This window comes from Taudactylus pleione, unplaced genomic scaffold (assembly GCF_031769625.1).
Source record: "Taudactylus pleione unplaced genomic scaffold, aTauple2 ptg000202l, whole genome shotgun sequence".
Lineage (NCBI taxonomy): Eukaryota > Metazoa > Chordata > Amphibia > Anura > Myobatrachidae > Taudactylus > Taudactylus pleione.
This window is the reverse complement of record NW_028284604.1, coordinates 11,926,361-11,943,562: the sequence shown is the minus strand read 5'-3', so window position 1 is coordinate 11,943,562 and position 17,202 is coordinate 11,926,361. Positions and strand designations below refer to the sequence as shown.

At 45.9% G+C, this 17,202-nt stretch overlaps 1 protein-coding gene across 1 annotated transcript in view; it reads right to left on the bottom strand.

Moving 5' to 3' along the window:
- The window catches only part of LVRN (laeverin), a 147,796-nt gene that overhangs the window by 17,628 nt on the left and 112,966 nt on the right, over positions 1-17,202 (bottom strand). Inside the window, exons 14-15 of the mRNA XM_088477703.1 lie at positions 11,287-11,434; positions 7,509-7,603 (exon numbers count right to left, since the gene is read on the bottom strand). Coding sequence (XP_088333829.1) covers positions 7,509-7,603; positions 11,287-11,434 — 243 coding nt within the window. The remainder of the gene's footprint in view (positions 1-7,508; positions 7,604-11,286; positions 11,435-17,202) is intronic.

Sequence of the window (17,202 nt, the reverse complement as noted above, 5' to 3'; positions counted from 1 at the left end):
GAACATCAACCTCTGCATACATTAAATGGCTTATTTAACAAAAAGTAAATCATATTTATTGTAAACAGGGTAAACTCACTGTTAAACTCACAAAAAATAACTGAATACATGAAATTGCGCAATGGGCATGATATTAACAGCGGTATATCCTTACACTGAACTTAGTGACACACATAAAGGTATACTCACCCTAATGAGAAGGAAGTTAATGTATTCCCTGTGGTTTAAATAGATCCTATCCACAACACTAGCACAACTAGCATCATTTTTTTTCCGATCCGAGTCAGGCTCGACTTTTCCCGTCTGACTCGGATCTGAAATCGAGGCAAAACGTCATCATCCCGCCTTCCGAGTCTCGCAGGTTTTGGATCCTATATAAGGTACCCGCGTCGGCGCCATTTTCTCTCTCGGCTGTGGACAGTGAAGAGGGAGGGTGGGAGTTAGGGCTGTGTAGTGTAGTGTAGTGTAGTGCTGCTGTTGTCCACTACTTCAAAGTCCATAGGGGCTGGCTGTGTTGTGCTGTGCTGCTGTTGTTAATAGGGGCTGTGTCCACTACTTCAAAGTCCATAGGGGCTGGCTGGACTGTGTTGTGCAGTCAGTTCTCCATAGGGGCTGTGTCCACTCCAAAGTCCTGTGCAGTGTCCCAGTCCTAAAGGAGTGCTGTAGTGTTGTCCAGGGGGTGCTCTGTCCATCAGGGGTGCTCCCCCCAAGTGCTAAAAAAATAATATATTTTCTGTGTTTGTGAATTGTGTGCGCAGTAGCCGCACGTGCATCAACAAAGTAGTGCCAAGCGTGCGCCTGTGTCATAAGTAAAGGGCCGGCTGGCTTGACCGTTAAGGGTGCTGTAACCCCCGAAAGTACACTCCAGTCCAAACCAAAAAAAAAATTATTTTCTGTGTTTGTGAATTGTGTGCGCAGTAGCCGCACGTGCATCAACAAAGTAGTGCCAAACGTGCACCTGTGTCATAAGTAAAGGGCCGGCTGGCTTGACCGTTAAGGGTGCTGTAACCCCCGAAAGTACACTCCAGTCCAAACCAAAAAAAAAATTATTTTCTGTGTTTGTGAATTGTGTGCGCAGTAGCCGCACGTGCATCAACAAAGTAGTGCCAAGAGTGCGCCTGTGTCATAAGTAAAGGGCCGGCTGGCTTGACCGTTAAAGGGTGCTGTAACCCCCAAAGTACACTCCAGTCCAAACCAAAAAAAAAATTATTTTCTGTGTTTGTGAATTGTGTGCGCAGTAGCCGCACGTGCATCAACAAAGTAGTGCCAAGCGTGCGCCTGTGTCATAAGTAAAGGGCCGGCTGGCTTGACCGTTAAAGGGTGCTGTAACCCCCGAAAGTACACTCCAGTCCAAACCAAAAAAAAATTATTTTCTGTGTTTGTGAATTGTGTGCGCAGTAGCCGCACGTGCATCAACAAAGTAGTGCCAAGCGTGCGCCTGTGTCATAAGTAAAGGGCCGGCTTGCTTGACCGTTAAAGGGTGCTGTAACCCCCGAAAGTACACTCCAGTCCAAACCAAAAAAAAATTATTTTCTGTGTTTGTGAATTGTGTGCGCAGTAGCCGCACGTGCATCAACAAAGTAGTGCCAAGCGTGCGCCTGTGTCATAAGTAAAGGGCCGGCTGGCTTGACCGTTAAGGGTGCTGTAACCCCCGAAAGTACACTCCAGTCCAAACCAAAAAAAAATTATTTTCTGTGTTTGTGAATTGTGTGCGCAGTAGCCGCACGTGCATCAACAAAGTAGTGCCAAGAGTGCGCCTGTGTCATAAGTAAAGGGCCGGCTGGCTTGACCGTTAAAGGGTGCTGTAACCCCCGAAAGTACACTCCAGTCCAAACCAAAAAAAAATTATTTTCTGTGTTTGTGAATTGTGTGCGCAGTAGCCGCACGTGCATCAACAAAGTAGTGCCAAGCGTGCGCCTGTGTCATAAGTAAAGGGCCGGCTGGCTTGACCGTTAAGGGTGCTGTAACCCCCGAAAGTACACTCCAGTCCAAACCAAAAAAAAATTATTTTCTGTGTTTGTGAATTGTGTGCGCAGTAGCCGCACGTGCATCAACAAAGTAGTGCCAAGAGTGCGCCTGTGTCATAAGTAAAGGGCCGGCTGGCTTGACCGTTAAAGGGTGCTGTAACCCCCGAAAGTACACTCCAGTCCAAACCAAAAAAAAATTATTTTCTGTGTTTGTGAATTGTGTGCGCAGTAGCCGCACGTGCATCAACAAAGTAGTGCCAAGCGTGCGCCTGTGTCATAAGTAAAGGGCCGGCTGGCTTGACCGTTAAAGGGTGCTGTAACCCCCGAAAGTACACTCCAGTCCAAACCAAAAAAAAATTATTTTCTGTGTTTGTGAATTGTGTGCGCAGTAGCCGCACGTGCATCAACAAAGTAGTGCCAAGCGTGCGCCTGTGTCATAAGTAAAGGGCCGGCTGGCTTGACCATTAAGGGTGCTGTAACCCCCGAAAGTACACTCCAGTCCAAACCCAAAAAAAATTATTTTCTGTGTTTGTGAATTGTGTGCGCAGTAGCCGCACGTGCATCAACAAAGTAGTGCCAAGAGTGCGCCTATGTCATAAGTAAAGGGCCGGCTGGCTTGACCGTTAAAGGGTGCTGTAACCCCCGAAAGTACACTCCAGTCCAAACCAAAAAAAAATTATTTTCTGTGTTTGTGAATTGTGTGCGCAGTAGCCGCACGTGCATCAACAAAGTAGTGCCAAGCGTGCGCCTGTGTCATAAGTAAAGGGCCGGCTGGCTTGACCGTTAAAGGGTGCTGTAACCCCCGAAAGTACACTCCAGTCCAAACCAAAAAAAAATTATTTTCTGTGTTTGTGAATTGTGTGCGCAGTAGCCGCACGTGCATCAACAAAGTAGTGCCAAGCGTGCGCCTGTGTCATAAGTAAAGGGCCGGCTGGCTTGACCGTTAAGGGTGCTGTAACCCCCGAAAGTACACTCCAGTCCAAACCAAAAAAAAATTATTTTCTGTGTTTGTGAATTGTGTGCGCAGTAGCCGCACGTGCATCAACAAAGTAGTGCCAAGAGTGCGCCTGTGTCATAAGTAAAGGGCCGGCTGGCTTGACCGTTAAAGGGTGCTGTAACCCACAAAGTACACTCCAGTCCAAACCAAAAAAAAAATTATTTTCTGTGTTTAGCCGCACGTATATATCAAATCGATATAACATAAATGGAGGACCAAACTTTCTCCGATAAAAATAAAATAGAGAAAGAACAAGAACCACTTCCTCCTAGTGCTGAAGCTGCTGCCACTAGTCATGACATAGACGAAAACATGCCATCAACGTCGTCTGCCAAGGCCGATGCCCAATGTCATAGTAGAGGGCACATACAATCCCAAATGGCAAAGTTCAGGAAAATGACCTTGAAAAAGACATTTAAATCAGCTGAAGAGAAACGTAAACTTGCCAATATGCCATTTACGACACGGAGTGGCAAGGAACGGCTAAGGTCGATCCCTAGTATGTTCATGACTAGTGGTTCAGCTTCACATGACGATGGAAGCCCTCCTCCCACTAAAAAAATCAAAAGAGTTAAGCTGGCAAAAGCACAGCGAAGAACTGTGCTTTCTAAGAAGATATCACAAATCCCCAAGGAGAGTCCAAGTGTGGTGGTGGTTGCGATGCCTGACCTTCCCAGCACTGGACGGGAAGAGGTGGCTCTTTCCACCATTTGCACGCCCCCTGCAAGTGCTGAAAGGAGCACCCACAGTCCACTTGCTGATATGCAAATTGAAGATGTCACTGTTGAAGTACAACAGGATGAGGATACTGGTGTAGCTGGCGCTGAGGAGGAAGTTGGCGAGGAGGATTCTGATGGTGATGTGGTTTGTTTAAATCAGGCTCCGGGGGAGACAGTTGTTGTCCGTGGGATGAAAAAGCCCATCACGGTCATGCCTGGGCAGAAGACCAAACATTCCACCTCTTTGGTCTGGCAATATTTCTATCCAAATCCGGACAACAACTGTCTTGCCATATGTACCATATGTAAAGGTGAAATAAGTAGGGGTAGGGACGTCAACCACCTAGGAACATCCTCCCTTATACGGCACCTGCAGCGCGTTCATAAAAAGTTACTGTCAAGTTCAGAAACTTTGGCTAAGACCGTAAGCAGTCCAGGGACACCTAAATCCCGTTGTCCTGTTGTATCCAAGCGCCTGCAAACCACACCGTCAACTCCCTCCTCGTCAATTTCCTCCTTAGTCAGGATCGGAAGTAGTCCTGCAGGCCATGTCACTGGCATGACTGACTCTCCTATCCGGGATTCCTCTGGAGGATCCTGCATTGCTACGCCTACTGCTGCCGCTGCTGCTGTTGCTGCTGCTGGGAGTCGTTCATCATCCCAGAGAGGAAGTAGGAACACCACTACTTTTACTAAACAATTGACCCTCCAACAGTCCTTAGCGAGGAGGATGAAGTACGACAGCAGTCATCCTGAAGCAAAACGTATAACTGAGGCCTTGACTGCTATGTTGGTGTTAGACGTGCGTCCGGTATCCGCCATTAGTGCAGTGGGATTTAGACAATTGATGGAGGTAGTGTGTCCCTGGTTCCAAATCCCGTCTAGATTCCACTTCACTAGGCAGGCGATACCGAGACTGTACAGAAACGTCAGAAAAAGTGTCCTCAGTGTCCTGAAAAATGCCGTTGTACACAATGTCCACTTAACCACGGACATGTGGACAAGTGGAACAGGGCAGACTAAGGACTATATGACTGTGACAGCCCACTGGGTAGATGTATCACCTTACGCAGCAACAGCAGCAGCGTCACCAGTAGCAGCATCTCAGAAACGCCAGCTCGTTACAAGGCAGGCTACGCTGTGTATCACCGGTTTCAGTAAGAGGCACACCGCCGACAACCTCTTAGAGAAACTGAGGGAAATCATCGCCCAGTGGCTTACCCCACTTAGACTCTCCTGGGGATTTGTGATATCTGACAACGCCACCAATATTGTGCGGGCATTACATCTGGGCAAATTCCAGCACGTCCCATGTTTTGCTCACACAATAAACTTGGTGGTGCAGAATTTTCTGAAAAGCGACAGGGGCATGCAGGAGACGCTTTGGGTGGCCCGAAAAATTTCTGGCCACTTTCGCCATTCAGCGACTGCGTGCCGAAGACTGGAGCGCCAGCAAACACTCTTGAACCTGCCCCGCCATCACCTGAAGCAAGAGGTTGTGACGCGGTGGAACTCAACCCTCTATATGCTTCAGAGGATGGAGGAGCAGCAAAAGGCCATACAAGCCTATACATCCACCTATGACATAGGCAAAGGAGGGGGTATGCACCTGACTCAAGCGCAGTGGAGAATGATTTCCGTGTTGTGCAAGGTTCTCCAGCCCTTCGAACTTGCCACACGTGAAGTCAGTTCAGACACAGCCAGCTTGAGTCAGGTCATTCCCCTCATCAGGCTTTTGCAGAAGCAGCTGGAGAAAGTGAAGGAGGAGCTAAGACGGAGCGATTCCGCTCGGCATGTGGGACTTGTGGATGAAGCCCTTCATTCGCTTTGCCAGGATTCCAGGGTGGTCAATCTGTTGAAATCAGACCACTACGTTTTGGCCACCGTGCTCGATCCTAGGTTTAAAGCCTATGTGGTGTCTCTCTTTCCGGCCGACACAAGCCTGCAGAGGTGCAAAGACCTGCTGGTGAACACACTGTCAGCTGAAGCGGAACGTAACACGTCAACGGCTCCTTCTTCATTTTCTCCTGCAACTGGGGCTGCCAGGAAAAAACTTAGGTATCCTAAGCAACCCGCTGGCGGTGATGCAGGTAAGGCAGGACCAAGTTTGGACATCTGGTCCGGACTGAAGGACCTGGCAACAATTTCTGACATGTCTACTGTCACTGCATATGATACTGTCACCATTGACAGAATGGTGGATGATTACATCGGTGACAGCATCCAAGTAGGCATGGCAGACAGTCCATACCTGTACTGGCAGGAAAAAGAGGCAATTTGGAGGCCCCTGTACAAACTGGCTCTATTTTACCTGAGTTGCCCCCCCTCCAGTGTGTACTCCGAAAGAGTGTTTAGTGCAGCCGGGAACCTTGTCAGCGAAAGGCGTAGGAGGTTGCTTCCACAGAATGTGGAGAAGATGATGTTCATCAAAATGAATTATCAGCTCTTCCAGGGAGACCAGCCTCCAGAAGGTACAGAGGGACCTGTGGTGGTGGATTCAAGTGGGGACGAGTTAATACTTTGTGAGGATGAGGATGTACACACTGAAGAGGGTGAGGAATCGGTGGATGAGGAGGATGAGGATGACATCTTGCCTCCATAGAGCCAGTTTGTGCAGGGACACATTAATTGCCAGCTTGTTTTGTGGGGGCCCAAACGAACCAATCATTTCAGCCACAGTTGTGTGGCAGACCCTGGCGCTGAAATGATTGGTTTGTTAAAGTGTGCATGTCCTGTTTATACAACATAAGGGTGGGTGGGAGGGCCCAAGGACAATTCCATCTTGCACCTCTTTTTTTTCTTTGCATTATGTACAGTTTGGGGCCTAGTTTTTCAAACTGCCATCCTGTCTGCCACTGCAGTTTCACGCCTAGATGGGTCACGTGTTTGTGCCGCCCACTCGTGTCGCTTAGCATAGTCATCCAGCTACCTCGGTGCAACGTTTTGGACATAAAAACACTATTGTGAGGTGTGAGGTGTTCAGAATAGACTGGAAATGAGTGGAAATTAAGGTTATTGAGGTTAATAATAGCATAGGAGCAGAAAAACCTACAAATTCTGTGATTTTAGCTGTTTTTATGCTTTTTTTAAAAAAAATACAGATCCAAAACACAAAACCCAGAACCCAAAACACGGAAGGGTGGTTTTGGCAAAACCAATCCAGATCCAAAACACGAAGAAAGATCCAGATCCAAAACCAAAACACAAAACACGAAAAGTGGCCGGTGCACACCCCTAATATGCAGTAGATGATGTTATTGATTGATAACGTGATTGTTGTGATTTTATTGGATTCCAGGAAAGTCACAGTCATGCTTTTTAACATATGTTGTTGTCAATTCTCATTTTACATATTATAGTAAATAAGCTCTCAACCCCTTAAAAAACTTTACACTCACGCACACTGCATTACCATGGCATAAACCTTGAAATAAGTAATATATTTGATTACAACAGGAAATAGAGCACACGCAACTAACTTTGGGTGATAACTATGAAATCTGATAGGCTAAACTCCAACGTACCATGCAGTTTCCCCAAATACTGTACCATGCAGGCAAAGGAAGTGAAGCTTAATGTGAAGAAATTCATTTATTGTATCATTATAAAAATAGCAACAAGTTTTTAATTACAAATGTTTTTGGTGGGGGATGTTACTTGAATCAAATCCTGATAGGAAATGCCTTCCATTCTGCAAGGAGTTAAATTGAACCATTTATAAAAAGCATTAAAAATCCTTAAATGCTAGTTATTAATACAGCTACATTTGTTCCAGGAAAGTAAGTGGGATAATTGTATGTAATAACAGAATTGTGTTGTACTTACTGAACAAAAAAGTTATCAGCCGTTTCATCAAAATTTCTGCGAAGGATACTTGCGTAGTATTGGAATAATGGGTTTATTCTTTTCAAAACATATCTCTAAAACAAAGAATAGACGTGCAGTTATACACAATGGATTAAAAACATGGAGAGAAAAACGGTCTTAACAATCAATTCCTTCCTATACCCCTTCACCCTCTCCCCCCACCACTTCTTCTGGCTTGGCGTTCGGGATCCAGCGGTCAAAATCCCGATGCCAGCAACCCGACCAGGTTAGGGTACCGACACCTGTAAGCAGGTATAAAAACCCTCCCCCTAACCCTCCATCCCCGAAGCCGAAACCTAACCTCCCCCTAACCCCGTTACTTGCCTTCGGGATGCTGGCGCCAGGATTCTGCCAGGAGTCGGGATTCCCGGCGCCAGTATACTAAACGCCGGAATCCCATGTGCCGGGATATTGACCGTATGCCCTTCTTCCCACTCCATGATTATTTTCCCAATCTCTGGCATGCCCCATTATAACTTACATCATAAGAAAATAACTGTTGCTTGACATTTGTGACACTAAGGACGACATCGGCAATTTGTATATTCCTACATTCAGTTGGTTTCATTTACTAATGTGGGGGAATGCATGGGGACCTAGTCTATCTAAGGGATACATTATTGTGAGAGTTGCCTGCAGGATCCTTGCATGTACAGCTAGGTGCAGTGGGAAGTCAATTATGTACTTTCAGAAAATCCTAAAGGAATACTACAGGAATTGTATGGCAACCCAGTTTGAGCAACTAAGAGCTCTGTATTTTTTGGAGATACAATAAATACAGCAGAAGACTAGACTTGTCCAGTTACCTAACCGGCCGGCGGTTCGATTCCCGTCAGCGGCAGCGCGACAGGAGCAGAGTGCGAAGCAGCGGAAACCCGTCAGCGCTGGAAATCCCGATCGTGGCTAGGTAAGTATCTGCTAACCTAACCTAACCTCCCTAACCCTAACCCTCCTTAGGGGTGCCTAACCCTAACTTCCCCCCCAAGTGCCTAACCCTAATCCCCTCTCTAAGTGCCTAACCCTAACCATCCCCTTCCCCGCTGCCTAACCCTAAGTACCCCCCGGGGGTGCCTAACCCTCCCTCCCCCTAGCCTAACCCTCCCGGGGGGGTGCCTAACCCTAAGTCCCCCCCGGGAGCCCGAAACCTAACCCTCCCCCCCTGCGGCTGTCCGCTCGCGGCGCCCGGCATCACTACGATCGTGATGCCGGGCGCCGGTCTCCCGGCATCGGGGAAATGCGGGCGTCTACATCTAGACGCCCGGCATTTCACCCATGCCGGGATAAGACAGTCGGGAAGCCGGCTGCCGGTATTTAGGCAGTCGGCTTCCCGATTGCTTCCCACCTAACCCCCCTCCACTAATCTTACTCTTATACCAAGAAATGCAAGTATAAAAAGGTTTAACGCTATACTGTTAGGAGTATATTTACTAATGCGGGTGCGGGTTGTTAGAAGTAGAGATGTTGCCCATAGCAACCATTCAGGTTTAGCTGTTATCTTCTAGAAGGTGCTAGATAAGTGATAAGCAGAATCTGATTTGTTATGGGCAACATCTCCACTTCTAAAAACTCTCACTTTAGTAAATATACCCCCTAGCACCCAACACTATTGTATCTATGTGAAGAGTATTTTTATTAATGAAAGAAATGCACTAAATCTGTCATAAACTGATGTTTTTGCTAGATATATGGCTTCTCCCTATTAGACCACTTTGTGGCTGAGCTTCTTACCCGTGTACTGAGCCTGTGTTGGCACATTTCTGGCTGGTCACATTCCCACATCAATAGCAGCAATTTGCTTATGTAGTACTCACACAAATTCTACCTTGTTTTTTTCCAAAAGATACCGCTTGACACAACCCGATAAGTCCAAAGCAGTGTTTTTATTTTAATTATTATTTACGGAAATGTCAAGAAAATTAACTAAATATCAAATTAATTTTTTTTTTCTTCTGACTACCACCAAGAAATACTTTGTGGCTCTTGCTCAGCATTAATCCGCCTCACCAAAACAGCAAAAAGCAGGATTCTACATTCATACAGGTTTCCATAATAAAATCTGCAATTGAAAATTATAATGTATTTGTTTTCTTACTAGTTAGAATGAAATGCACAGAATGAGTAGGAATAAAATAGTAGCCCAACAAGACATACAGCTTTGAAAACTAGACAACCTACTGCATGAAATGAGGGCACACCTATGTTTATTAATGGAAATACAGGAGAGATCTGGGCATTAGAAAGCCACATCTCTGAACTTCTTTACATGTTCTGTAGTGTAGACTACTATGGTCTTCAGACAATGACTACTAAGAGAGCACACTGTTTGAAAGAGGGGACTGTCTCCCCAAGATTATTGGAGAAGCTCACATTATCCCCACTCCCATATGGCTGAAATATACTCAATCCCCGTCAGGGGTGAGCAAAATATGTCCCACGGGCCATATGCCAGTGGATGTGACAATAAAGTAGCATTTCACATGCAGTTACACCCAGGGGCGCCGAGAAGGGGGGGGGGAGCGGGTACAGATTACCGGGGCCCGGGCTTCCTGAGGGGCCCGGCGGGGGCTGGGGTCCGGCGCCGCTCCCCCTCCCTCACAGCAGCCCAGCACACAGCGTGTGCTGAAGTGGAGACTGCTCGTGGCTGCTGAGCAGTCTCCTATGCCTGTGGGGAGCAGCGATCACACTGATCGCGTCCCCCTGGCTTTGAGCAGGGCTGAGGGGGCCCAGAGCGCCCCCCCTCCCCAGCGCGTGGCGCTGCAAATCTTTTTTTTTTTTCGGGAAGGGGCATGACCATGCCTCCCACGATTAGGCCACGCCCCCTATTACCCGGGCCCGCCACGGCTCTCAGCGGGCCTGGCTACACCCGCAGTAGCACACAGAATATAGGCATGCCACATATCATTTTAATCAGCAGATGCCGCTTGTTCATCCTATTCACATCACTGTGCAAATAAGATGCAGTGGAAGGTAAAAAGTCGTATGAAAAGACGCTCGGCGCTACTGAGTCACGCCACAGCATGGCACGACTAGAAGGGCTGTTTAATGCGTAAGGAGGCCACATGCAGGGGCGTAAAGGACCCTGCCGGGCCCAGGCAAAGAGGGGGTGTGGCCTAATCACGGGAGGCATAGCCACACCCCCTTGAGCAAAAAAAACACACACTTCTGTAATGCCACAAAGCAGCGCTGCACGCTGGGGAGGGGGGGCACTGTGAGCCCCTCAGCCCGGCGCAAAGGAGACTGCTGTGCCTGCTGCTCAGCAGCCACGAGCAGTCTCCTACTGCAGCTCAGCACACACTGTGTGCTAGGCTGCTGTGAGGGAGGGAGAAGGGAGGGGGCGGTGCCAGAGCCAGGCCCCCGCCGGGCCCTTCAGGAAGCCCAGGACCGGGTAAATTATACCCGCTCCCCCCTCTTGGTGCCCCTGGCTACATGTATGTGGAAACATCTGTACTTTCCTACACTTTCCCGGAATGTCCGTAAGAGTTCTCCCAGCACGAACCCTCAGTATGAAAGTGGGTGGTGGCTTCATAACATGATTTGCATCACCACAGCCCCTGAACTTGCTACTTGGTCACAAAAGAAAATATGAATCAAGATAAACTATACATTAAATGTTGAATGTGGTCTATATAGTAGGCTTATTTATGACAGGTTTTACACTTCCAAACCATAGATTATACGTCAAATTAGTGCCCAAAATATAAACATATTAAAAATAACAAGGTGAAGAAACGTGTACCTTCATTAGTGGAAAAGAATGATAAGTAACCATGGACTTTTTGGAGCAAAATAAGTGTTTCAGTACACTGTACCAGACGATGATCTCCATTTCTTTTTCAAGGTATCTTGTTAAATTTAGAGCAGTTTCATATTCCATATAGCCAGAACTAGAAAATAAAAACAATAATAATTGAAAATTCACACCAATCAGGGCAAATACTAGCACGGATGACTGGTCAGCAAGTAGTACATTGAGAAACGGGATGCCGACCGCTGGAATTACAACACATATCAGAATACTGGCACTGGCATCCCGAATGTAAGTACTAGGGTTAGGGGGAGAGTTAGGGTTAGGCACTAGTGAGAGGGGTAGGCTTAGGCTGGGGGGGAAGGTTTAGAGTACAGGTAGGGAGGGTTAGGTTTAGGCACTGGGGGAGGTTAGGTTTAGGCACTGGAGCATTAGGTGTACTTAGCCATCGGGATTGTAACCTGGTCGGGATGCCAGTGCCGGGATTCTGACCACCAAGATCCCGAACACCGGCATCCTGCACCCATCCATTGAGATACACAGTTGTGTACAAATGAATTAGGACCAAATAAATATCTGTGCATTGTGGGTTTTTGTTCAGGATCTAGAGAAATTGTCCATATGTTTGCTGGAGGTGGTGTTGGTTCAAAAACCTATAAATTCGGTTTCAGATAGCTCAGTCCATCTGCAGTACAGTTTACGTCAGTTTAGAGACAGATATTGTCAAGTTAATATAATCATGTTTTCTTATTCATTTCAAATTGTTGTTCATTCTTTTTTTAAGTATGGAATTTTCACCACGGAAAATATTAACTCTCTAAAGTTACACATCAATGGCTGTTTATGGTATTATTGATTCAGGGCCTGATTCATTACTGATCACAACTACGATTATGCATGAAATTGGCCGATTGTTTGTGTTCTGCGTCAGCATCGCAGTGCACGTGAGTGAACACTTTACTGCAATCGGGACTGCGATCACAATGACTACGCAGACCCATCGCAGAGTGATTGACAGGAAGTGACTGTTGGGGGCAGTCGGCGAAATGCAGGTGTGCATAAATTATCCACTGCGGTGGCAAACGCAGCTTGAGCTCTCACTGCGTGCGATGAGGTCAGCAAATTTACACCTATTGTAATTGTGCGTGAGGCTCCAATGGTACTCGATGTTACCGATGGTTTCAAAGAGTTGCAAAGTATTACGCATGTGAGTAAGAGGAATTGGGCATTTTTATGTTGGGCTGCAATGGCATTGCGATTGCAAATATTAGCATATCTTCACAATGGATCTGCGTGCGTAATCGCAGCTGAAATCGAAATAGCGATCCGTAATAAATTATGCCCTGTGTTCACAAACGTAACAGATTTCTGAAGAGAGTCTAAGGGTGCTATGTGTAAGTCTGACATTTCTGACACTGTAATTCTAGAGAAGCCTCCTTCCCCCATGTCTGAACCCTCTGCAAATGTGAGGATGAGTAGTAGTAAAAGTAATGATGATGATGGTTTAGACATAGAAATTGAAGATGCTACTGTACTTTGAAAGTGCAACAGGATGAGGGGGATAATTGTATATCCGACATTGAGGATGTTGACAATTAATGTGTTGGACAAGAACAAGTTGATAAAATTCTGGAGGATATTGTTTGTGTCAAAGTAAGTCAGCCACCAGTGGCAGCAGTTCTTGCCAGTGATAAGAAGAAGCACCTTGTCATGCTTGAGCATAAAACCAAAAATCCACCTCTTCTGTGTGGAAACTTTTTTACTCATATCCTTTTGTCAAGGCATCTGTGCCATTTGCAGTGCCAGTGTAAGTAGAGGTAGGGATGTTAATCATCTTGGCACCTCCTTCCTGCTATGTCATTTGCAGTGAGTGCAGTCAAATTATTTATAAAACCTGGAAAATCAGTCCAGTATAAGCTACCAACAGCATAGACAGATATCGGTACATCCAATTTTCACCGCCAACACCTTCATCATCAATCTCCTCATTAATATGACAAACTGACTCCTCCTCTATCCATGATTCCGAAGAAGAATCCCTGCACACTAGGGCTGTTTCTACTGGGGGTGAATCTTAATCACATAAGGGGACCAAAAGAAGACTTGTAGTTTCACACAACAGTCAAGAGAAACCACGTAAGACATCCGCCATCCTGTTGCACAGCGGATCACTGAAGCCATGTCGGTTATGTTAGCATTAGATCTGCGTCCAATATCTGCCATCAATGCATCTGGTTTAGACGATTAGTTGAGGTCATATCAGGATGTTAAACAAAGAAAATGCCATTGTGCTGACTATACACTTAGCTACAGATATGTGGACAAGCAGTACTGTCAAACAAAAGATTACATGACTGTGACAGCCCACTGGGTGAGTGTATCACCTTCAGCAGCAGCCATCTCTAACACACAACTCCAGCTTATTCACAGGCAGGTTACTCTCTGTATCACTGGTTTCACTAAGTAGCATAAAGGTGTCAATCTGTTGAAAAAACTCAGGTACAGTATGTGATAACAAAATGGCTTACCCCACTAAGAGCCGTATTCAATTTGAGCGGAGCCGAGATACTTTTCCGCCTCCCGGACTTTTCACCTACTTCGCATGTTTTGCAGGCGGAAAAGTATCGCGCTCGTCCCCGCGTATCCCCGTATTCAATTTGAAAGTACGTGAAAACGGGACCTGGCGAAACTGAAACAAGCGGAAAGTCCTGTCAGATTTGGGGAAATCAGTCTGGCACCCCCCAAAAGATGCCCTGCCATAGGGGTTAGCTATGGTTACCCTCAATTTGGCTTGCTGAAGGTATTTGGTGTTTTTAAACGAGCTCAATAGCTGCTAAATAGCGTTTTTGTATAAGTGGTGAAGAAGAGTATTCAGGATTTTTTTTTGCAGAAAATAACATATCCCAGGAAATTTGGGGTACTTGAAAATGGGGGCCAGCATATTTTAAAATTGCTAAAGTTAAGTTTAAAAAATCGTGAAAAATTCCAATTTCGCAAGCACCTGCAATGAAAAACACACCTGGGGCATACTTGGGGACCCCCCTGGAGTCTAGTTCGCTAGTTTTTAACTTTGTCCCCAAACTTTTTTTTTTTTTCACCCCCAAATGAAAGTGATTTTTTGGAGTGTTCGGGGGACTGTCTGAAGGCTGCACGGGGGTTCCCGCAACGTTGTACCCCAAAAACCCAATTCTGCACTTTTTTCCGCCTGCTATTCATAGGCGAAACTTTTTCGCCTATTACATTGCATTGACTTTCCGCCTAGGCGGAAAGTCTTTCAAATTGAATACGGCGATACTTTTCCGCCTGGCGGAATGATGTCATCGCCGAAACTTTTTCGCCGATTCCGGCTTTTCGCTCCAAATTGAATACGGGCCATAGACTGTACTCAGGATATGTCATTTCTGATAATGCAAGTAACAATGTATGAGCACTACAATTGGGTGAATTTGAACATGTACCATGTTTTGTACGCAATAAACTTGGTGGTTCAGAATTTCTTAAAATGCCCGTGCAGGAGATGCTGGCTGTGGCCCGTAAAATTTCTGGGCATTTTCAGCATTCAGCAACTGCATATAGAATACTGCAGCAGCTGTAAGAACAGTTCAATTTGCCAAGCCACCAACTGAAGCAAGAGGTAGTAACTAGGTAGAATTCCACCCTTTATATGCTTCAGTAATTGAAGGAACGGCAACAAACCATCCATACATACACATGTAGTCATGACATAGGGAGAATTGGTACATGTTACCTTACTGCAGCACACAGTTTTATGCAAGCTACTGAAACCATATGAAATTGTAAAGTGTGGCTCATCTTCTGCAGTCTAGCTGATATCGGGAGGACCAGCCCACTTCTCCTCTGTAGCGAGTATTTTGGCACTTGGGCTGGACACAATTCCAACATCAATGTCACTATTTATACATTTTCATGTTTTGGGGGGTTTTTTTCAGAAGACTTTCAGCAAATGTTTTTTTTATAAACACAAAATTCTTTGTGGTTCTTGCTTTGGCATTAATCCACCTGTCCAAAAAAAGCAGAATTCTACACCGGTTTTCACATGAGGTGACCCCTGTTTTTATATGACCCAGAATTGGGTCCCCCTATCTCATATGTGTCTTTTGCTGAAGTCGGATCTGCGACTATATGCGAATGGTGCTACAAGCCCTTTCCCTCTTGTACAGCTGTGTGTCTGAATGTGCAATGCCTGAGACACCCACCTGCAGCATCTTTAGATGCCACCAGTGATTGCACCATCATAAATTGCACCAGCCCTATGTGGGTGCAGATTATCCATCTGAGTAAGGCGTCTTCTGTGATCGCTTGGCCCTCTCTGTACTCAACCGCTTTCAGTGAAAACCAGCAACACTATCATAAGTCGCAACATCTGCATGCATCTGATTAGTCACCCCTGTTACCTCCCAGTTGCCACCCAGGAATGCCTAATCAGGGCTGCAACTGGGGGGGGGGCTAGGGGTGCGTGTGCATCGGGTGACAGATGTGAAGGGGCCTGCAATCAGTGGCTAGCCAGGTACTATAATGAGTCACACTGACTCACAATAGCACTGGCGTCACAAGATCAACACACATTAGGAGGCATGTCTTAGCAAAACCACGGCCCTTTTTGGGAGTTCCCGGTTTGCCAAGACGCGGTCGGGACTTTGAAGTCCCCAACAAGAAGACCACCATGGTATGTGTGTGTATGTGTATATATATATATATATATGTGTGTGTGTACCACTGTACCATCTGCAGGCCACAGTCGCGCATGTGCCCATCATCCACATTGTGATGGGGGCTGCTCCACAGTTCCAGGAGCTTTGGCCAAGCCCCAAGCATGATGAGAACAGAGACTTGGGGCGTGATTCTGTACGGACACCATCAGGATACATGTGCGGTGATTCAGATGCATGAGCATATGAAAAACATTGCTCCAGTGACTACAACATCAACGTCAGTCTCTGATCAGGCCCTACATGCTTTCTGTAATGTTGGGAGTCACTGCCTGGTGATCAAATGTGTTTGTACATGCCAGTATGGGGGAGAGAAGACTTTTTGGTTCTCCCTACCATCCAATGTTTTCCGCAGTGCAGGGTGATCGCTACAGAATAACTACTAAGGGGCCACATGATTTGAAAGCGGGAACTCCAAGTTTTTATTTTAATTATTATTTATGGAAATTCCAAGAAAATGAACTAAATATCAAATGTGTGTATTTTTTTTTCAAACCACCACCAAGAAATACTTTGTGGCTCTTGCTTCAGCATTAATCCGCCTTACCAAAACAGCAAAAAGCAGGATTCTACAGTCATACAGATTTTCATAATAAAATCTGCAAATGAAAATTATAATGTATTTGTTTTCTTACTAGTTAGAATGAAATGCGCCCTAAGTTAACTGAAGCCAGGATGAGTGAGAACATTTTAATGTTTTCTGCAATGCAGGGGTTATTGTCTGGATGTCACACTGATCACCAGACAATAACTTGTAAGGCGGGACCCCCATCTGTTTTTTTCTAATTGCATTGACCTTAGAAACTTACCCCACACTAAACCATTCCTCCTAGTATATTATTTAGAGTCTATTAAAAATAAACAAAGGTAGAATTTTTTTATTTTTACTTTTTGTTAAGTTTTATTTTGTTTAAGTTTTTCTTAAGCAGGAGAACCTATTTCAGGTCTCACCTACTGCCAACACGGCACTGGTAAATTCAGAGTAACGCTGATCTAATGGCAGCTGACATATCAAACACTGTTGATATGGATTAGAGATGAGCGGTTCAGATTCTGTAGAAACAGTGGGGATCCGAGTCCACCCGAGCCGAGGATCGGGTGTTCCCGCCAATTCGGATCACCACTGCGAGCCCGACGTCAGCGTCCTGACGTCGGATCTCGCGAGAGTGCTGAACTC